At 50.0% G+C, this 22499-nt stretch overlaps 1 protein-coding gene across 5 annotated transcripts in view; it reads left to right on the forward strand.

The window, feature by feature from the left end:
• The first annotated feature begins 967 nt into the window (after window positions 1-967).
• Window positions 968-22499, forward strand: part of GABBR1 (gamma-aminobutyric acid type B receptor subunit 1) — a 39337-nt gene continuing 17805 nt past the window's right edge. For 2 of the 5 annotated variants that reach the window (XM_074398370.1, XM_074398371.1), the window contains exons 1-13: window positions 969-1272; window positions 1738-1825; window positions 2529-2732; window positions 3486-3671; window positions 5013-5033; window positions 6479-6639; window positions 10217-10351; window positions 10762-10932; window positions 12049-12150; window positions 12446-12511; window positions 12954-13145; window positions 21476-21718; window positions 22364-22427. In XM_074398370.1, the coding sequence (XP_074254471.1) occupies window positions 1738-1825; window positions 2529-2732; window positions 3486-3671; window positions 5013-5033; window positions 6479-6639; window positions 10217-10351; window positions 10762-10932; window positions 12049-12150; window positions 12446-12511; window positions 12954-13145; window positions 21476-21718; window positions 22364-22427 (1633 nt within the window). In that variant the 5' untranslated portion in view covers window positions 969-1272. Of the gene's footprint in view, window positions 1273-1352; window positions 1441-1737; window positions 1826-2528; window positions 2733-3485; window positions 3672-5012; window positions 5034-6478; window positions 6640-10216; window positions 10352-10761; window positions 10933-12048; window positions 12151-12445; window positions 12512-12953; window positions 13146-21475; window positions 21719-22363; window positions 22428-22499 lie in introns of those variants that run through there. The other 3 variants (XM_074398369.1, XM_003944966.4, XM_074398372.1) reach the window with 3 other exon arrangements.

The following is a 22499-nucleotide window of genomic DNA, read 5'->3' on the forward strand; positions in this document are numbered from 1 at the left end:
TTTTTTTTTTTTTGTCCTCCCAAGAAGGAGCCCACTGTTTCCTCTCCCAGCCCAAACTCAGGCCCATGAACAACACCACACAGTACACACACAACACACCACACACACACACACACACACACACACACACACACCCTCCTCCACTTAAAGGTATAGCCGAGAGCTTCTGGAGCCTTCAAAAAGGCGGCCTGTACCTACTGTCTTTAGCGCTTCCAGTTTGCCCTTGGTCAAGAAATACTGTTTGCTAGGCCCTGCTGGAGTACGGAAGATACTACTGGCTCCTAACTACCTGGAGGTTCTTTTTTCTCATGTCCTTTTACTCCCTTCCTACCTTAATTTCTCTCCTTGATGTCCCCCTCCCTTTAAAAAAATTTTTTTTTGATTTTTTGCCTCCAATCCTTTCTGTGCGTTACCTGCAGAGCAGGCGAGCAGCAATGCTGCTGGACCATGGAGCTACTCTAGTCTCCCGGAAATCTCTTCTATACCCAACCCTTCTCGCGCTTAGGTGGCCCTCAGTACCCCCTTCCCCACCCCACCCACCCCCATTCTGACCCAGGCTGCTTCTTTCCAGTCCTCGGGTCTCAGTTCTTTTGGGCCTCTGCCTCTCTCCTCTCACCCGGATCCAGGGCTGCCTTCTCTTTGTGCAGCAGTTCTTCTCCACCTCCATCCCAGACTCCCTGTCTCAGCGCCAGCTCCTCTGCCTCTAGCTCAGGTTCCTTCACCCCCACCCCAGCATCCAGTTGTCTTGCCCAGAGGTCCCTCGGCAGTGACCGGTGCCCGCCGTTGAGTATGCGTGCACCAGTGCGCCTCCCTCTCCCCCACCTCTCCGCCCCGCTCCGCTCCACCGCCCGCCCCACAGCGCTGTGGGCGGTCCAAGGCGGGGCTGGGATCCGGGGCGGCTCCCGGGGCTCGGATTGTGGGAGGCGCCCTCTCCCCGGTCTTCCCCTCTCATCCCCCCGCCCTGCCTTCCCCTGCACCCTCCTTCCTCCCTCCGCCCGGGAGCTCTACCCGGTCCCCGGCGCCGCCTCCTTCCCTCCCGGCTCCCCGCTCCCGTGGCTGCCGCCGCCCCGGGGAAGGAGAGACAGGGGTGGGGTTTGGGGGAAGCGAGAGAGGAGGGGAGAGACCCTGGCCGGGCTGGAGCCTGGATTCTAGGGGAGGAGGGACGGGAGGAGGAGGAAGGTGGAGGAGAAAGGAGGGGGGAGCGGGGAGGAGAGGCCGGGCCTGGGGCCTTGAGGCCCGGGGAGAGCTGGGGAGCCGGGCCGGCGCGCCGAGGTAAGAGCCAGGGCCCCGGGTTAGCAGGGCTAGGAGAAGGGGCGCGCGGCGTTGTGGGAGAGGGGGCAGCGGGCGCAGGGCCCAGCTGGGGTAAGCGGGGCTGGGGGAGAGGAGGAACCGTGGGGATGGAATCGGGGAGCGCTGAGGCGACCGATCCCGGGAGCGTGGGTAAGCCAGGCTCCTGCAAGCTGCGGGGGCCGGGGGAGAGGAGGTGGTGAGAGGTGGAGTCCCGGGAGGGTTCGGGGCCGAGGGAGGCAGGAGGAGGGTGGGGACAGGCTTTCTCTCCTCCTCTCCCCCCACCCCGCGCGGGGCTCCGCCCCCGCCTCCTCCGCGGGGCGCTCATCTAGTCCCCAGGCTGAGCCCGGTCGGAGCCTGCGAGGCAACGGGCTTGAGGCCGGGTAGTCTCCGGGTACGGGCCCCCGCCGGCGGGGCTCCGTCCGGTCCTCATGGCCGCCTTTCACTTAGATGCTGCTGCTGCTGCTGCTACTGGCGCCACTCTTCCTCTGCCCCCACGGCGCGGGCGGAGCGCAGACCCCCAACGCCACTTCAGAAGGTGCATCCTTCTTCGACGACCTCGGGCCCTCCTTCGCCCCACTTCCCTTTCCCTGCATCTCCTCGTTTCTGGTCCTCATCATGACCCCTTCAGTCCCACATAGCTTCCCCGTCTGGCAACCCCTTCTGCTCGGCCCCACTTTACTACTGCTGACCTCCTTCTGTCACCCCACGTTACTACCCAGCACCCCTTTTCTCTGCTCACATTACTACACTCTACCACCTTTCTGTGCATTATTTTTTCAGCCTCAATCCTCTTTCCCGGCCCCACGTTACTACCTCAGTTCCTCCCTTTTCTTGGTCTCATTTTATTGTCCAGATGGTCTTACAAGGCCCCCTTATCCTCTCATCCTAATTCAACTCAAATATCCTCATTTAGCTTTTTTGTTTTTTTTTAAGAAAGCTCCACCTACATAAACCCTTCATAATTTCTTAATTACTTTTCTTCTTTACCTCCACCCAGCACCCTTCCCTCCCCACTTGTGGGTTCTCTCATCACCTTTAACCCTGGACCTTTACTCTCTGTCCTTTAGCCCCGCGCTCTGTACGTGTCCCCACTCCCACCCTCTAGTGCCCCATCCCTCTTCCTCTGTCCCCAGCCTGCCGACAGACCACGCCCTACTCTCCCCTGCTCCCACTGGGGAGCCTACCTTTTCTTCTTTCCCACCATTGCTCTCTATATGCCTCCGCCACTCACCCCTTAGGTTGCCAGATCATACACCCGCCCTGGGAAGGGGGCATCAGGTATCGGGGCCTGACTCGGGACCAGGTGAAGGCTATCAACTTCCTGCCGGTGGACTATGAGATTGAGTATGTGTGCCGGGGGGAGCGCGAGGTGGTGGGGCCCAAGGTCCGCAAGTGCCTGGCCAACGGCTCCTGGACAGATATGGACACACCCAGCCGCTGTGGTGAGTAGCCTCAGAAGCCCCTTCCCTCTTCAAGACCATTCCTTTTCCTGCCTCAAAGTTAGCATTACTGCTTGCAAGTCAGCACTTTAAATCCGGTATACCAAAATTCACAAATACATTTATTGAATGACTACTACATCAGAGCAATTTTGCTGTGTGCTGTTGGAGGTAGTATAGCTGGCAGCCTGCCCAGTTCATTTCATCCTCCCTCCATTAGGCCACTGATCATTGGCCTATAACATTGATAATTCATCTTGTGAGTTATTCTCGGTGAGGATCATTAGCGGCAGATGATGACAAAAAATTCTAAAATGATTTCATCACATTTTTGCATACCTCTGTCAGCAACCCAGCGACCATATGCCCAAGAAACAAAAACCAGTTTAATATTAATAGAAGCCAACTATAATAAGAAAAGCAAATCTGATTGTGCATCCAAAGTTATATACATCTACATATTTCAAAGCCAGAGAACCGCCCACTGTAGCTGACTTTGAAGAGATCCCATTTTGTGTGCTTATAGCCCCATCTTGGGTTCCTACAATGGTAATTTTTTTTTTTCCTTTCGGGAATGTGTGGATGCTTGCAGAGATAAGGGAGGACTGGAAGATAGGTAGGCAAATCCTTTCCACGTGTGATTTTCTTTAGCACAGGGTGCTTGAGGACCCAAACCCACACCTCAGTCCCCAGCTCTTTAAAGGGAAAGAGACTTCTCCAACTTGCCTCTCTTCTTATTTTCCTGTCTCTCCACAGTCCGAATCTGCTCCAAGTCTTATTTGACCCTGGAAAATGGGAAGGTTTTCCTGACGGGTGGGGATCTCCCAGCTCTGGACGGAGCCCGGGTGGATTTCCGGTGTGACCCCGACTTCCATCTGGTGGGCAGCTCCCGGAGCATCTGTAGTCAGGGCCAGTGGAGCACCCCCAAGCCCCACTGCCAGGGTGAGGGGAACAGCTGCCTGCATGCAGCTGATGAGGACGCTTGTGTGAGGATGGGAGTGGGGTGGGAATGGATGACGGGAAAGAATGGGGAGCTATAAAAATGTGGGGGAGGGCATTGGAAAGGGGGAGATGAAAGTCCCTTTTTCCTCCGTCACCTGCCTCAAACTTACTTTTACAGTCCCTAGTATCCTCTGTATGTTGCGGGCTTCCTTCCTTTACCTTTAAAAAAGTAATCTTCCTGCTTCCAATTCTTAGGCCTCACATTTTCTCTTTCCTTTATGAATCTCACCTCTCTCACCTTCTTAAGGTTTAAATATTCCAATTTTCCCCTTCTCTAAACTTAGAACTTTCCATGAATCACATTCTTCTAGAGGGTGATCTCTCCTTCTAGAATTGATCCCTCGCCATTGGACTCAGAAATAAATCAAACAGTGTACTTAGAAAAATTGAGAAGGGGAGCTCTGGGAGTGGAAACATATTAGGGTAAAAGACTTAAAATTGGAGGCAGCATTATCAGAAGATAAAGAACTCAGGGATTGGATGGGAAGAAGACAGTCCTTTTCTATACTTCCCAGACAACCTCCATTATTCCCTAAGGGAATCAGGGTTGTGTTTGTCTACCTCTTTTTTTTTTTTTTTTTTTTTTTTTTTTCATGTATTTCTACAAACTCTCCCTTTTCTAGGCACTCCAACTCTGCTGTCTTCTCTCCTGGGATGCAGTCATCCCATTCCTATGCCTCATACTTCCTCTACCCTGGTAGATTCTTTCAAGATCTTTGGACCTTACTGTCCTCACATAAGTCAGTTATTCTGCTTCTAGTTTACCATTTCATTCTGGAAACTGAGAGTCCCATCCAGGGGTGGACTTATGACACTACTGAAACTTAGGCTTCAAGAATCCTCACCTACAGGGCCCTCTTCCTGTGCTCTTATAGAGGGCTCGGTGGATATGTGTTCATATGGTAATAGGCTTTTGTAAAAATTGCAGAAATAAGATTTCAATAGCAATTGCTTAAAGCCAATTGTATGTGTATTCTTTTCTTAAAGACTCCCAATTTTGTAATATTCAGGCGCCACAGAACCAAGATCTGCCCCAAACTTAGTTGCTGGCATTCCTGTCTCAAATTCTGTTGTCCTATGAAAAATCAGAGAAGAAAATCAATAAGTCCTGACCCCTAGTCCCACCTTGCTCTTATCCTCAGGCACCCTCCCTTCAGAAACGCAGGCTTCTGCTCTCCCGGTCTTCAGCATGGACAGGTGTGGGAGGGGGCTGGGGATCAGGCCAGGGAAGCTGGGAGCCAGTGGTAACTCTTCTCTGATCCCCGTCTTTCCTGCTGCCAGTGAATCGAACGCCACACTCAGGTGAGATGAGAAACCCTTACCGCGTGCACTGCAATGCCCTTCCCTTCACTCTGCACCCTCCACCCCCTGAAATTCTGCCCTTAGGCTACGGGGGGGGGTCGTCCTTTTCTCACCTTCCCCAACCCACCCCAGTTTGCGGCCACCCCCTTCTCTCCCTACCTGTTTCCTGCCTCCAGTCCCGGTTTTCCGCGGGGCTGCGGTCCCTCCCGTCCCTGCTTGGCTGCACTTCCCTGGGCGCCACCTCCTCCCAGACTCTGCCTCGTCGGCGTCAGGCAGAGCCCAGCAGAGGGCGGCAGGGTGCCGGGAGACCCTGAGCTTCACTGCGTTTTCCCCTGTGGGGTTCCTTGCGACCTTCCCTGGAACCTTTTCCAGCCTGCTGCCTCCTAGGATTTCGCCTAATGGACCTCCTCAGCCCGTCCCCCCATCCCAACCCTCGCCAGACCTCTCGCGCTCTTCCCCACGTCCTCTCCGTTCCGTGTACCCCTTCCCTTGTCTTTTCTCAATTCCATGCCCCATCTCCCTTTCTCAGGCTTCGGTCTCCCCAGCCCCAGGCTCCCTTCCACGACCCCACCACTCCCTCTCCACCAGTCTCCCTTCCATACCCAACTCGTTCCCTCCAAAACCGTGTCCTCAACCCCCACACCCTCAGCGCCTCACGGCATCGACTCCTACCCTCACTTCAGACCTCAGGCGCCAGCCCCGGTTCTCTCCCGTCCCACTCGCATCCTTCCCTTCCTACCCCGGCTCCTCCGGGCTTCAGCCTCCCGCGGCTTCCTCCGCGCACCCCGCCCTCCCGGCACGCCCCGTCCCCTTTCCTCCTCCCCTCGGGTCCCCTTAAGTGAGACCCCTCCCTTCCTCGCTCCTTCCTTTCCTCTTGGAGGTTGCCTCCTCCCTCCCCTCCGCGCCCCTCCCTCCGACTGTCGCTCCCACCTCGGCGCTCGCTTCCCTCCCCGCCCCCTTCCTGCCTCCCCAGCTCCCGCCCGCCCCCCACCCCCCGCTGCCGCGCGCCGCCCGTGACGTCAGAGCCCCCTCCCAGCCCCACATCTCCCTCCTCCTCCTCCCCTCCGTCGGTCGGTCAGTCCGCGAGGAGAGTCCGCGGTGGCGGCGGTGGTGGCGGGAGCGAGAGCGCGGGGGCCGTAGGAAGCCAACCTTCCCTGCTTCTCCGGGGCCCTCGCCCCCTCCTCCCCACAAAACCAGGGATGGAGGCGCCTCCCCGGCATCCCCTCAGCAGCCCTCCCCGGGAAAAGTGTCCCCCCTGAGCTCTTTCCGCTCCCCAACAGCTACCCCTGCCCCCCACGCCATGGGGCCGGGGGCCCCTTTTGCCCGGGTGGGGTGGCTGCTGCCTCTTCTGGTTATGATGGCGGCAGGGGTGGCCCCGGTGTGGGCCTCCCACTCCCCCCATCTCCCGCGGCCTCACCCGCGGGTCCCCCCGCACCCCTCCTCAGAACGGCGCGCAGTGTACATCGGGGCGCTGTTTCCCATGAGCGGGGGCTGGCCAGGGGGCCAGGCCTGCCAGCCCGCGGTGGAGATGGCGCTGGAGGACGTGAATAGCCGCAGGGACATCCTGCCGGACTATGAGCTCAAGCTCATCCACCACGACAGCAAGGTAGTCCTGGACATGGGGTGGGTGGGAGGTGGGGGCCTGTGGGGCAGGGGGCCAGCCCGCTGCGCGCGCCTCCATCTGTCTGAGTCGCCTCTGGGATTGCGAGGCAGACCCCTCCCTTGTGTGACTGGCAGGAGATGGGCTGGGGGCGCTGGAGCTTGGGGAGAGTCGCAGGGGCTGGAGGTCCAAGATGTGGGTCTAGGGGTTCAAGATGCTTAAGCATGCTGCAAGGCAGACCCTTCTGCCCCGCTGCGGGAGTTTCGCGGAAGTGTCGGGGTTGGGGAAACTGGTGGTGGATTTAAGATATTAGCAGACCCTGATCCTCTGAGGGAGTAAACTAACCCTGAAATGGGTTGGGGGTGGAGGGAATGTCAGAGGTGGGGAGCTGGATTGGGGGTTTACATTTACCATGGTAACAAGGTAAAATCTTGGCGTAGGTTGGAGCTGGAAGGAATAGGGACAGAATGAGGAAAATTTTGAGAGACTTGAAAGCTCTAGTTTATTTATCATAACAAACAACAAGGTGGCCGTGAGCCCTACCTGACTCCTCATCCCTCTCTTCTCAACCCTGTTGAGCATTCTCGGACTGTGGTATAGATGGCATATGGTGATTGGGGAAGGCTAGTATCAAGAGGTGGGCAGAGGTACTGGGAAAATGAATTGGGTTGTGGGTCCACATGGGAGCCCCCACGATAGCATGGGGATGGAGAAGAGTCAGGATCAGGCAAAAGAAAGAGAACGGAAAAGAATGGCAGTGGGGGAGAGGGACCAGGAGGAAGAGTCGGGGTAGTGGGAGATCCTGGGGCATCCTTTGGAGCTTGGGTCCTGAACTTATCTTCCCTTATAGCATTGTGGCCTCTAGGATGTGAGAAGGGAAATGGGATGTAGAGATTAGGGAGGTGAGTTGAGGGAGAGAAAGAAGGTAAGAAAATTTGGGTCCAGGGGTATTAGAGAATAGCTTATAATGAGGTTCCTTTCCCACCCCTCTCTCCTACATGAATAATTGGGGTACGGGGAAGGATGTGGCACAGGGAAGGAGATTTAAGACTTCAAATTTATCTTCACTGACATGTTGCCCCAGAGATTTAAGGAATTGGGTTAGGGTGAAATAAAGTACAGAAGGTGAGAATTTGGTGATCTTACCAAAGATCAACCTTGGGGTGGTCCAAGGATTTATATTCATTCTTTAGAACATCACTATACACCTAGAAATAGGTGTATGTGTGCGTGATAGGTGTGTGAGGGGGCGGAAGTGAGGTTGAAGTTAGGGTGCTTGAGGAGAACAGAGCACAAGGATTGTCAGGAGCTTGGAGAGAGAACTTCAAATCTTCTTTGTTACTTTCTTGGCGTTTGTTAAAAATACAGATTCCTTGGTCAGGGATGAATCCCAAGTATTTATCTGTATTATCAATAGACATCCTGTCTTGGATGCCTAAGCTGTAAGCTAACCCCGGAATGCCTATGGGAAGAGCAGCAGGGTACAGGAAAATAATCAGGTATTAGGGTACGGGAGGCAGGAAGAGAAATAGAGGATCAGATCTGGTGGAGGGGTCAGACTCAGGCCAGTGAGAGAGATCAGTGGCTACGGGGAGTAGAATTTGAAGAAAATGACAGAGCGAGATGAGTGCAGGCTTTATGATACGGATCACAGGAGATAGGGGAGGCCTGGCTGTGATCTCAGACTCATGCACCATGATAGGTGATTCTCTGGAGGTGGTGAGGAGCAAACTCGGGACCTGGGAGAAGGGAGCTGGAGGAGAACATAGCCGAGGCTGCAAGCGGGGTGGGATGGGAAGGCAGAGGAACCGGAATGTGTCAACTGGAATGAGTCGGTTTCCTGCCTGCAAATCCAGATCCTTACAAGAGCAAACAGAGGGAGGAGAACTAAGGAAGTCTACTGGGGAGGGGGAGAGAATCACGTGGTGGAGAGAATCTGCAGTGATGAATAGGGTGTGGAAGAGGAAAAGGGTTGCAAGAAAAGGTAGATAAGAAGTGAGGAAACAAAATGGGGGGCATGCATTGCCCTGTTGATATGTATCTTACATGTTCTTGTATGACCTCATTGTTTCCATTAACCCTGCCTTTAGAGGAGAAGTGGAGGGGCACTGAGGGGCTGTGGGAGAAGCTAGAAGCAGGATCTGGAGTAATAGATGTGGGGAGAGTGCAGGAAGGTGGGTCCTGAGAATAGCAAAGATTTACAAAGATGCCTTAATGGAAGGCATAGAGAAAACATTCAATGTTGTTGAGCACTGCCCTTGGCCAGGCGGAGGGCAGGGTGGGCAGCACAGAGTTCCCAGTGAGTGTGGTTCTTCAGATTCCAGCAGCTTCCCCTGGCTTCCCCTTCTCCAACTTCCCATCGTGTCCCAAATGTCGGGCCTCAGTGGGAGGTAAGCAGGCTCCAGAGTGCTTTCTTTATTTCCTTCCTACTTGCCCTCCCCTCCCTGCAACATTTCACCCTCCTCAGTCCCCTGAGCCCCCTGCCTGTGTCCCCTCTGCCCTGGCTTCCCACTGACTGCCATTTCGTCTTCATCTGTATTGGGGTTCCAGCAGCTTTTGAAATGTCATATATCAGCGGGAGGGGAACAGGCTGTGGGAGACCCGAGGCTGGCTCTTCCTCCCCCATTTCCCCTCCTCCCAGGCTTCCTTTCTTCTCTAGCTTTCTGCTTGTTTACTTTCCCCAGCTCCAAGCCTCTCTTTAAGGCACCTCTCAAATTGTCTGGTTTCTTGAGAGTTCCATTCTATTCAATCTCTCTGTTCTTTCCTCATCCTACATTCTTTCCCACTTCCACCCCCCCACCCACCCCGTGTCTTTTTTTCTAATGGACCTGTCAAATGTCAGCACCCAGCAGGAGGGATGGATCACTGAGCTGGACCCCCTACTGGTCTTGTTCCTGTTCTCTCTTTACTTATCCCTAGCTCTGAAAAGAGAAGAGGGAGGAAACTAATGGAAGGTGGGGAGAAGGGGTTTGTCGAGGTGAGGAAGGAATTTTCATAATAGGGCTTTGAGCAAGTTGTCTGGGGACTTAGAGAGAGTTTACCATATTCCTGCTGACTCTTTTCTACCCACTGATGTTTGGAGCATAGAAACATGGGGTAAAGGGCCTGATGACAGAGGGAAGGGGGATGTCTGAGGGTGAGCTGAAAGGAGGTAAGGTGGTATGCTCATTAGTACCAAAGGAGGGGTGTTCGGGAGAGGTGATGGATAAGGCTCCCGATGGAAGACAGAGAAGAAAGTTTAATGAAAGATGAGAAAAAAGCCGGGCACGGTGGCTCACGCCTGTAATCCTAATACTTTGGGAGGCCGAGGTGGGTGGATCACCTGAGGTCAGGAGTTGAAGACCAGCCTGGCCATCATGGTGAAATCCCATCTTTATAAAAAAATTTTTTTTTTTTTTTAAAAAGAGGAAAAAAAAGACACTTGACAGGAAGAGATGACAGGAAGGAGAAGAAAATGGTAATTAATGATGAAAGTGAGTAATTGAGAAAGGAGCTAATTTGTTCAAGAAAGATAAGAGTAGGAGTTGCAGACAGGGGAGGGGTCCCAGGAGAGCTTGCCCTCATCTCCTCTCTTCTCTTCCAGTGTGATCCAGGCCAAGCCACCAAGTACCTATATGAGCTGCTCTACAACGACCCCATCAAGATCATCCTCATGCCTGGCTGCAGCTCTGTCTCTACGCTGGTGGCTGAGGCTGCTCGGATGTGGAACCTCATTGTGGTAAGCAGGGCTGGGGGGGTCAGAAGATGGGGTCATTCTCTTTTGAGCTCTACTAAAGGGATGGTGGCGATTGCGGGTTTGCATTGAAAAGGATTGTGGAGGACCTGCTTCTAAGATTCAGAGTCATCTGCAGACCTGAGCTAGGCAGCCTCCTAGCAACAGTGGCCTGACAGTGCTGCAACTGACCTCCTTCTTCAGAAGGAATTGAAATTAGATCAGTGAAGGAGCATCCTGATTGTGAGGGGTGCGTGGGCCTTTGAGAATCACTTTTCCTTAGGCAGACCAGAAGTGGGGAGGATTGGAGAGAGTAAGGTAGAGAAACCCAAAGGCAGGAAGAGAGTTAAAGGAATTCTTAGCCACTCTTGGTGTCCTCAGTGAACAGACCCTATTGCACTCTTCCTGCCCCGCAGCTTTCCTATGGCTCCAGCTCACCAGCCCTGTCAAACCGGCAGCGTTTCCCCACTTTCTTCAGAACGCATCCATCAGCCACACTCCACAACCCCACCCGTGTGAAACTCTTTGAAAAGTGGGGCTGGAAGAAGATTGCCACCATCCAGCAGACCACTGAGGTCTTCACTTCGGTGAGGAGGGGTTGGGCAAGGGGTAAAGGGACATAAGCTCAAATTCCAGTGTAGGGAAATGCGACGAGAGATTCACTTTTAGGGGCAAGAGCTTGATTCTTCATTAAAAGAATGCATTCCACGTGGGTTAAGTACAGGGGAAGGAATGAGTTGAGTTTTGTGTAGCCAGGGGAAGGAATGAGTTGAGTTTTTGGGATCCTCTGTCTTTTCGATCTTATGATATTTTCTCCCCTGTTTGATGCTCAGTTCCCCAGACGGACAGACCCAGAATGACTCAGTTCTGTTAAAGTAGGTTCAATCCAAAGTAGAGGCAAGAGAAGGGAGGGAACGTGAGATAGGAATCCAGGAAGGCAGCAGATTCCAGAGGCTCTCAAGGGGGGTAGTGGGTGGGTGTGAATGGGAACAGAGGGGATGGAGCCAGGGGATTACAGGGGAGTGAGGGAGAGGAGGGAGAGAAAGAGAAAGAGGGGAATGAGGGAGAGGAGAGAGAGGGGCAGACAGAAAGCTGCATGGGTCTGATAGTTCGCACTAAGAGAGAGAAGCTGACAGACAAGTAGATATTGTCGGGGGAGAGGGAGATTTGGGGAGGTAGAGAGGAAATACAGGCTCTACATCTGAAGAAGGCAGTCTGCTCCCTCCCTTTTATTCTATTCTATGGGTCCTCTATCCACTGTTTTCAGTGGCCCTTTAATCCTCCCCCACTTTTGCTCTGATTCAGACCATTCTTCTCTGATCCTTTGCCTGTCTGCCCACTTGCCTCTTGAGGTTGACATCATGCTGTCTGTCCCAGTCCTTGCTTTGCCTTTTCCTGGTTCCTCTGTGTTTCTTTCTCCCATCTTTGCTGTCAGTGGTAGCAGTGGCTGAATGGAGTGGCTTCCTGGACACATAGCCTCAGCAGGGGCTTACCATGCACCTTCCCACTTGGAAGCCACATCCTAAGACCAGACACCTTCCCAAACTCCTCACCTCAGGGACAGAAGCTGTGGAAGGAAAGTTCAGAATGGCTGCTCCTTTGCTGTGTCTGCTTATTGCTCTGAAATCCCTAGTTAACCTTTCTGGTCTTTATCCCCTCATACACCCTGTGTTTTTCCAACTCGTTTTTCATTCCCGCCCAAGACTCTGGACGACCTGGAGGAACGAGTGAAAGAGGCTGGAATCGAGATTACTTTCCGCCAGAGTTTTTTCTCAGATCCAGCTGTGCCTGTCAAAAACCTGAAGGTCAGATGGCCGGGAGTGGTGGGGTCTGTTTGCAGAGGGACCAAGCTGGGGGACAGTGGCTGGTTGGAGAGAAAAGCGAGGCGGAGCAGGTTTTGATTCCCCGAGGCAATAACATCTCCTGGGGAAGTTTAGTTAGAAACGTCCATCTTCCAGTTGACGTTTATCCACTACGTGTTGAGCATTACCCTGCACTGAGCACTTAGGGATGGGAAATCAAAGCTGTGAAGGCGCCTGACTTAGCCCCTCAGGCATTCCTCGGCATCCCTGAGGAGCTGTTTCTCTCTCTGTTCTGTAGCGCCAGGATGCCCGAATCATCGTGGGACTCTTCTATGAGACTGAAGCTCGGAAAGTTTTTTGTGAGGTAGAGTTGGATCTGAAGAGGGAGGGACACTGGGTGGGAGCTCCCCTTGGTTTTCTCCTGGGGCCTCCTCTCGGCATCTGTGCCTGAGTTGATAGCATATGATCTGAGGTGACGATTCATAGGATGTCTCTGTCTGTTGGCTCTGACTGCGTTCGTTGTCTGCACACACATGATAGTTTCTTCAGATCTCCTTTTTCTACTGCTTTGTGTTTCCTGAGAAGCCCGTGAATTCCATCTGTCCTGACTGGCTGGAAAAGGCCACTCAGATATACAGGGTCTGGGGAGAAACTTGGAAGAATTGTCAGCCTTTCTTACCATCCCCCAGAATTACGGATTTCTCTTTTTAGTTCTGCTGCTCTTTCCTGATTCCCAAGAGGCTAAATAGTGTCAAGTGAGAAAAGACAAAACAAACAAATGTCCAGCCATCCTCCTCTGTATTCAGGTATACAAGGAGCGTCTCTTTGGGAAGAAGTATGTCTGGTTCCTCATTGGGTGGTATGCTGACAATTGGTTCAAGATCTACGACCCTTCTATCAACTGCACGGTGGATGAGATGACTGAGGCAGTGGAAGGCCACATCACCACTGAGATTGTTATGCTGAATCCTGCCAACACTCGCAGCATTTCTAACATGGTGAGAGTGTGGGGACTTGCAGGCTGGCACCTGGGAGGGTGGAGGGGACTGAAGGAGCCTTGTAGGACAGAGAGGGCCAGGGAGAGATGTGGAATTTGTATGTAAAGGGGAAGGGGGGAGGGGGCTGTGCCCACCCTGAACTTGTGTGCATTATGTTTCCTATGCATCCTACCTTTGCTCTGACTTCCCTGGACAGGAGAGAGAGAGAGAGAGAGAGAAAAAAAACAAAAAACGATAGAGTTGTATATTCAGTAGGTTCCTGATTAGTGGAAGGGCTGTTACCATGGAGACGAGGAGCAGTTGGTGAGAAGTCAGAGGAGGAACAGGCGTTAATGATAATATGGACGCTTGTATATGCAAGCACACCTTTACAGGAGCACTGTGTCTGGGCAGAATTGCATTTTATTTTCTTGGTGACTTACGTTAGTATTTCAGAGTTGCTTAATATTCACTCATGATTGATAAGCAATTAGCTTGGATCCTGATGCTTTTTTTAATGATTCTTTTTTTAGAATTTTATGTGGAGAAGGGGCTTTTGAAATCATTTAGCCCCAGACAGCTGGTTAATGACAGACTTGGAGTGAGGAGGCGCATTCTCTGATTTGGGAGGGCTGGGGCAGCCTTGCAGCTGAGGGGCACAAGTGAGTGTGGGTGTGGGCGTAGGGGAGGAGGCATCCTTGTTGCTCAGTACGACATCATAATGAGTAAAGGAATTTGGGGTAAGCTTGATATGGCCACTTACGTGTCTGCTTATAATACTAAGTGTTGCTTATAATACTAAATGTGTACCTGCTTTGGAGAGTGTGCTAGGGTTGAGTTAATGGTTGTAAAGCCTTCTAACGGCTTATTTAAAAATGTTTTAGTAACAGTGGCTTTTATATGGAGCTTAGATTCATGATTTCAGGGATCCTAACAGCAATACTCTGATGTGGACTTACCATTTACATTTTGTAGACCAGGAAATTGAGACTCAGAGTAGTTTGATGACTTGTCCCAGGTCACGCAGCTACTCAGCAGTCCAGCTGGAATTGACTCTTAGTTAAATCTTGACTCCAAACTGCTCTGCCTCATCACTTCCCGTGGAAAAGCATAAAGCCTGACTCTAAAGTTTGTACTTCTATCTGCTAACACTGTTTAGCCACTGGCAGTTGCTGAGCAAAGGAGAAATAAGATTTATGTAGTTGACTCTGGTGATGTGTTGTGATGAAAGATCTATTGCTGCATGGACTCTGATCATACATACTGCTCTGGGACATTCTAAGTGGACTTTATGTTTAAGGTATGTTTGCTGAAAAATACAATGAAAAAATTTTGGAAGGTCGCTTCCCTGTAGAGTACCTGAGAGGTGAGTCATCTGTAAAATGTGGGAAAGTAGTGGAGCTGGCTACCAAAGCCAGAAAAAAAAGGCTTGTTGGTGCTCTGAGCCCAGGACCTGCCAGTTGTTGCTTCTGTCCTGTAGCTGGGAGCTAGAGGAGGCTGACAGAAAACAGAGATTTTGCTGGGCCTAGTAAAATACCTCATACCTGTAATCCCATCACTTCAGGAGACCAAAGCAGAAGGATCACTTGAGCCCACGAGTTCAAGACCAGGTTGGGCAGTATAGTGAGATCCCTAGCTCTAAACCAAGAGAGAGAGAACAGAGTTGGTTAGGGACACAGAGGAACACCTGAGCGTTCGGGCAGGAAGACTTGGAAGGTCCCTTTCTGACTCTTAGTCTCTAGAGAAAGATAGTGTCTGCTTTTGAGGCTTTAGGGCTTCTAGTAGCATCAGCCTAAAATGTCAGTGGGGAAGCCAATATTTCCCAAAGAGGATAGAAGCAATCTTAACAGATTAGGGGAGGGAGAGACTACAGATGAATCAGCAGCACCAACAGAAGTGGATCAAAGCAAGGCTTGGACCTAGGGGGCCAGAGCCATGGAGACTTAGAAAAGAAGCAGAGTTGCCTTTATTCCCTAAGGATGGCCTTATGTTTAGATCAGTAGTTCTTAAAGTTGAATGTCCGTCAGAACCACCTGGAAATTTTGATTCAGTAGATCTGGGCTAGGGCCTGAGAATTGACATTTCTAGCAAGTTCCTGAGGACATGGATGCTGTTGGTCTGGAGAATCACACCTCGAGAACTGTTAGGGTAGTGGTTTTTTAAGATGGAGTCTTGCTCTGTCACCAGGCTGGAGTTTAGTGGCTCGGTCTCGGCTCACTACAAACTCCGCCTCCCAGGTTCAGGTGATTCTCCTGCCTCAGCCTCCCGAGTAGCTGGGACCACAGGCAAGTGCCACCATGCCCAGCTAATTTTTGTATTTTTAGTAGAGATGGGTTTTCACCATGTTGGCCAGGATGCTCTTGATCTCTTGACCTTATGATCCACCGAAGTGCTGGGATTACAGGCATGAGCTATGGCAACTGGACAGAGTAGTGGTTTTCAACCAGAGGCTATACTATCTGGAGGCACTTTTGGTTGTTACAGTTGGGGGAAGGGGATGGGGCGGGATACATGCTCCTGATACCTAATGTGTAGAAGTCAAAGATGATTCTAAATATCCTGCAGCCTCTGACAACAAAGAATTATCTTGCTCAAAATGTCAATAGTGCAGAGACTGAGAACCCCTGGTTTAGAGAAAACATCTTTAGGGACCCTATGTAGAAATGGAGAGTGGGCTAGAGTGATTTTAGAGAAATGTAGCTGTGGGCTAGAGTGGAATGTGGGAGGTGGCAGCCTGGATATAAGATTGTGAGTAAATTCTGATTGGGGTAGAGATCCCAATCAGGTCAGATCTAGGACCAGTACAAACTAAAAGCTGCCTTCAGTATATACATTTTAGCTCACTATCAAGCATCCATTCTTGAGAGCAAGACAAGGCTGTTAAAATAATTAGGTATAAAATGCACTTGGTTGATTAACTAATTGTTACGGGTTGAGGGGTCTTTATTGTTCAGATTTCCTTGAGTTACATAGTAAAGTTTCTCTTTGACAATCTATAACTGTATCTTTACTGACTCAAGAGAGCATTGTTTTTTCCTAATTCTACTCATGGGGTGGCGGGAGCAGTGGTGCCCCCAGTGGTTAGGTGTGTTAGTGGTAGTGACCTGGCTTGAGCAGAGAGTATGATAATCTGGGCAGGGGACAACATCACGCTGAGCAGATTAATCCCTTTCCATCTGGGTGATTTTTTGATGCCGTATTTACCTTGAACTGAAGATTGGATAGACCAGTCTTTCAGTTTGAAGCCAAAGGACTACTCAGAAAATATTAGCTTAGCTGCTGTTTGTGCAGGTCCTCTTGCAGAGAGGCAAACTCATGTACAGAGACTGTAGGGTGGCTGGTAAGAGTATGGGTTAGCTCTGCTACTCACAAGCAGTATAACTTTTTTTTTTTTTTGAGACGGAGTTTCGCCCTTGTTACCCAGGCTGGAGTGCAATGGCACGATCTCGGCTCACCGCAACCTCCACCTCCTGGGTTCAAGCAATTCTCCTGCCTCAGCCTCCTGAGTAGCTGGGATTACAGGCACGTGCCACCATACCCAGCTAATTTTTTGTATCTTTAGTAGAGACGGGGTTTCACCATGTTGACCAGGATGGTCTCGATCTCTCGACCTTGTGATCCACCCGCCTCGGCCTCCCAAAGTGCTGGGATTACAGGCTTGAGCCACCGTGCCCGGCCCTTTTTTTTTTTTTTTTTTTTTTTTTTTTTGAGACGGAGTTTCGCTCTTGTTATCCAGGCTGGAGTGCTATGGCGCGATCTCGGCTCACCGCAACCTCCGCCTCCTGGGCTCAGGCAATTCTCCTGCCTCAGCCTCCTAAGTAGCTGGGATTACAGGCACGCGCCACCACGCCCAGCTAGTTTTTTTTGTATTTTTAGTAGAGACGGGGTTTCACCATGTTGACCAGGATGGTCTCGATCTCTTGACCTCGTGATCCACCCGCCTCGGCCTCCCAAAGCGCTGGGATTACAGGTGTGAGCCACCGCGCCTGGCCTAGCAGTATAACTTTTTTAGGCAAGTTATATAACTTTTCTGTGCCTCAGTTTTCTTATCTCTAAAATGGGGATTGTTTGAGGATTAAATAAGGTGATGCAGGTTCCTAAGGAAAATGCTTGATACATACTAAGGACTGCATAAATGTTAGCCATCACCATCATCATCATCATCAACATCATCATTCTGTGTAAGGAAGGATCGATATCAATGAAACATTTCAACCAAAGAGTTAAGAAGACTCAGTGATTTGAGTGTTTAATGTGATTCCAAGGCTTCAATCTCATTTACTGGGAACCGTTTGGGAGTAAGGAAAAATTGAGATTCGTCTTGGATATTTTGATTTCGAGACCATTCATCATTAATTTATAAATGTCTCAGAGTCGGCTAGAAATACGGACTTGAAATCTTGGGCTGAAATTATAGATCTCAGTATCAATAACAAAGATGAGATTGAGAGTCAAGGAAATTCACATAGAGAAAATGTAACTTCATACCCAGCATTTTTATATGTGTTCTTCTTTCTTTCTTTCTTTCTTGCTCTTTTTTTTTTTTTTTTTTGAGACAGTTTCACTCTGTCGTCAGGCGCCTGGCTGGAGTGCAGTGGCACAATCTCAGCTCACTGCAACCTCCACCTCCTGGGTTCAGGCAATTCTCCTGCTTCAGCCTCCTGAGTAATTGGGACTACAGGTGCAAGCCACCACGCCCAGCTAATGTTTTGTATTTTTAGTAGTGACGGGGTTTCACCATGTTGACCAAGATGATATCGATCTTTTGACCTCGTGATCCACCTGCCTCGGCCTCCCAAAGGGCTGGGATTACAGGCTTGCGCTACCGTGCCCAGCTCAAGTAGAATAATTAAAATATAAATTCATCCATTTATCTACCCAATAGACATTTTTTTTTTCCCCCAAGACAAAGTATCCCTTTGTTGCCCAGGCAGGAGTGCAGTGGTGCAATCACTGCAGCCTTGATCTTCTGGGCCATCCACCCATCTCAGCCCCTCCTGAGTAGGCTGGAATCACAGGTATATGCCACTAAGTCTGGCTAATTTTTTTTTTTTTTTCTCTTTAGATGGAGTCTGGCTCTGTTGCCCAGGCTGGAGTGCAATGATGCTATCTCTGCTCACTGCAACCTCTGCCTCCTGGGTTCAAGTTATTCTCCTGCCTCAGTCTTCCCAGTAGCTGGGATTACAGGTGTGCATCACCACACCTGGCTAATTTTTTGTATTTTTAGTAGAGACAGGGTTTCACCATTTGGCCAGGCTGATCTCGAACTCCTGGCCTCGTGGTCTGCATACCTCAGCTTCCCAAAGTGCTGGGATTACAGGCGTGAGCCACCATGCCTGGCCAAGTCTGGCTAATTTTTAAAAAACGTTTTGTAGAGTTGGGTCCTCTCTGTATTGCTGAGTCTAGTCTCAAATTCCGGTGCTCAAGCAATCCTCCTGCCTTGGCCTCCGAAAGTGTTTGGATTACAGGCATGACCCATCTGCACCTGCTGATTTTTTTTTTTTTTTTTTTTTTTTTTTAAATTGGAGAGGGAGTCTTGCTCTTGTCGCCAGGCTGTAGCGCAGTGGCGTGATCTTGGCTCACTGCAACCTCTGCCTCCCAGGTTCAAATGATTCTCCTGCCTCAGCCTCCTGAGTAGCTGGGACTATAGGCCCGTGCCACCATGCCTGGCTAATTTTTATGTTTTTAGTAGAGACAGTTTCACCATGTTGGCCAGGATGGTCTTGATCTCTTTACCTCATGATCTGCCTGCCTCAGCCTCCCAGAGTTCTGGGATTATAGGCATGAGCCACTGTACACAGCCTTTTTTTTTTCCTTTTTTTTTTTTTTTTTGAAACAGAGTTTCACTCTTGTTACCCAGGCTGGAGTGCAATGGCGCGATCTCGGCTCACCACAACCTCCGCCTCCTGGGTTCAGGCAATTCTCCTGCCTCAGCCTCCTGAGTAGCTGGGATTACGGGCACACACCACCATGCCCAGCTAATTTTTTTGGATTTTTTAGTAGAGACGGGGTTTCACCATGTTGACCAGGATGGTCTCCATCTCTTGACCTCGTGATCCACCCGCTTCGGCCTCCCAAAGTGCTGGGATTACAGGCTTGAGCCACCGCGCCCGGCCTTTTTTTTTTTTTTTTTTTTTTGAGATGGATCTCACTCTGTTGCCCATGCTAGAATGCAGTGGTGCCATCTCAGCTCACTGTAACCTTCGCCTCCTGGGTTGAAGTGATTCTTTTGCCTCAGCGCTCAGCCTCCCGAGTAGTTGGGACTGCAAACGCGCACCACTATGCCTGGCTAATATTTTGTATTTTAATAGAGATTGAGTTTCACCATCTTGCCCAGCTGGTCTTGTGTCGAACTCCTGACCTCAGGCAGTCTGCCCACCTCAGCCTCCCAAAGTGCTAGGATTACAGACATGAGTCACTATGCATGGCTTTTTTTTTTTTTTTTTTTTTGAGTAGTTTTAATTTCACAGCAGAATTGAGATGAAGGTACAGATACTTCCCATATACTCCCCGCGTGCATAGCCTTCCACGTTATCAACATCCTCCACCAGAGTGGTGCATTTGTTAACTGATGAACTTACACTGATACATCATAATCACCCAAAGTCCATAGTTTACATTAGAGTTTACCCTTGGTGTTATATATTCTATGGGTTTGGACAAATTTCTAATGACACGTATCTATTGTTAAATACTTTACAGAGCATTTTCACTGGCCTAATCCAATGGACATTTATTGTTCCTTCATTATGGTTGGGCACAGTGCTAGATGCTGATGATTAAGAGAGGGCATGGGGTTGGCCGGGCATGGTGGCTCAAGCCTGTAATCCCAGCACTTTGGGAGGCCGAGGCGGGTGGATCACGAGGTCGAGAGATCGAGACCATCCTGGTCAACATGGTGAAACCCCGTCTCTACTAAAAATACAAAAAATTAGCTGGGCATGGTAGCGTGTGCCTGTAATCCCAGCTACTCAGGAGGCTGAGGCAGGAGAATTGCCTGAACCCAGGAGGCGGAGGTTGCGGTGAGCCGAGATCGTGCCATTGCACTCCAGCCTGGGTAACAAGAGTGAAACTCCATCTCAAAAAAAAAAAAAAAAAAAAAAAGTGAAAAAAAAAAAGAGAGGGCATGGGGTTTGGTCTTGTCCTCAAGGGTAGAAGTAGAAGTAGAAGTGTTTGAGCCAGAATTGGATTGCACCCCTTCCCTGCACCCACGCACATTTCAGTTCTTTCCTCATTGCATCTTTAAAGCCCAGGCTGCTTCAAAGCCCAGCGTAGTAGCCACTGCACTACACTGCCAGTGCTCTTTGTATATCTCACTTCTCCATCTCTCTCGAAAGCTGGAGAGAAAAGTGGGTAAGGCTTGAGAAACAAAGTTACTTATTTATTCTTCATTCTTCTATTTATTCTTTTATTAGAGTGTGTCTTAATACATTCCAAACCCAAACAATTATTTGTATGTCTCCAGTGTATTACTTGTGCTTTTCCAAGAAGTAGTTGCTAAGCCTTTTTATGTATGGTTTCTGGGAGGTAAGGAAGGAATGGTTTGATTTTCTCCAATATGTAGAATGCAATTCCAAGAGATTAAATAATTTACCTACAGTTATTTAGCCAAACAAGATTACTGCAAGGTATACAAAGTCAGGTCTCCTGACCCAGTTCATGAGAGAGTTAAAGGAACTATCATTCTTTTTAGCTTCCTTGGAAAAAGAAGGTTGAGTGTTAGGAGGGGTGTGGGTAGGATTGAGTAATGGACTTAAAAAATGTGAAGGATATTTCTGTAGTTTTCGGTCTTCTGAAAACCCTCTAAGAGGCAGTGAACTGAAAGCACACAAGAATGGCAAGAAGTTAGCACACTGAAGAGAAATCCTCCTGGTTGGCAGGCAGAGTGAGAAGACTGTACTGTCATCTTTTCTAGGATCTTTCAGAATTGTAGGAGCTGTGAGATCCTGGGTTAACTCTGTTAAGAAAGTCAGAAGGATCAGTAAACATCAATGTCACAGCTCTTCATTGGAATATCCATATCTCCTCCTTTACTCTAGCTCTACCTTCCATCCTTTGCCACTCATTATCCGAAGTGTTTATTTGTCAAATTTGTCTGTTTGTAGTTCTGAGCTAGCGGTTACAGACGCTAAGACCATCGGACACAGCTAATCCCTGCTCTAGTCAGTAGCTTCTGATCTAAGACAGACACATGGATATAGTTAAAGATTTTGAATGTACATATGCTCGATCTGACAACGGGAACACAAACCATCCATTCAAGTAGAGGTGTTTGAGCCAGAATTGGATTGCACCCCTTCCCTGCACCCACGCACATTTCAGTTCTTTCCTCATGATTTTTTCCTCCCAAGACATCCCAGGAATTTGTGGAAAAACTAACCAAGCGACTGAAAAGACACCCTGAGGAGACAGGAGGCTTCCAGGAGGCACCGCTGGCCTACGATGCCATCTGGGCCTTGGCATTGGCCCTGAACAAGACATCTGGAGGAGGCGGCCGTTCTGGCGTGCGCCTGGAGGACTTCAACTACAACAACCAGACCATTACCGATCAAATCTACCGGGCAATGAACTCCTCGTCCTTTGAGGGTGTCTCTGTGAGTTACAACAACTTCCTTGATACTCCTCTGTCTCCCCAATCTCGAGAGAGACTACCAAGAGGCACCTTCTGCAAAGATACATTCTTGGTTTTTCTCCGTTACTTCTTTTCAATGATCAGTCTCCAGCCAGAGAAGTAGGGATCTTCAAATTAGAAAAACCCATCAAAGACTAGAGGGAAAATAAATGATGTATTCCAGTTTTTTAAACTCCTTCCCTTGTTTCTTTTCAAACTAGTCCAAGTATTCATGAGTCAGATAATGGTAGGATTTTGAAAGACAAAACAGTCTGAAAGATCATCTCCTTATTCGTTTTAAAATGAAAAGATTAGTTTCCAGAGATATTTGCTGACTTGCTTAGGCCACACAACCAGAAGCCCGCTGGTGTTCTGTCTGTGCAGGCCGGGTGCAGTGGCTCACACCCATTCAAATCTCATGAGTGAAGCTCCTTGTCCAAAGAATAATGTTTCTAAAATCTAGGGTATGGGCATCTGGGGTATGTCCTATATGCAGGCAAATGCCATAAATAGCATTCATTCAGAGGCTCAGTTACATCAAAAACAGAAAGATTTAAAGAGTCCCTGATGTTCTCTTTCAATCCTGCTTTTGTCCCCTTTGCCTTCCTCTACATGTTCCTTCCGTCAGGGCCATGTGGTGTTTGATGCCAGCGGCTCTCGGATGGCATGGACACTTATCGAGCAGCTGCAGGGTGAGTACAGGGGCAGGAGGGGACCGGACATGGGGGCCAGGCAGGGGTGGGGCTGGGATGCCACCTGGGGAA

Source organism: Saimiri boliviensis, chromosome 4 (assembly GCF_048565385.1).
Source record: "Saimiri boliviensis isolate mSaiBol1 chromosome 4, mSaiBol1.pri, whole genome shotgun sequence".
Taxonomy (NCBI): domain Eukaryota; kingdom Metazoa; phylum Chordata; class Mammalia; order Primates; family Cebidae; genus Saimiri; species Saimiri boliviensis.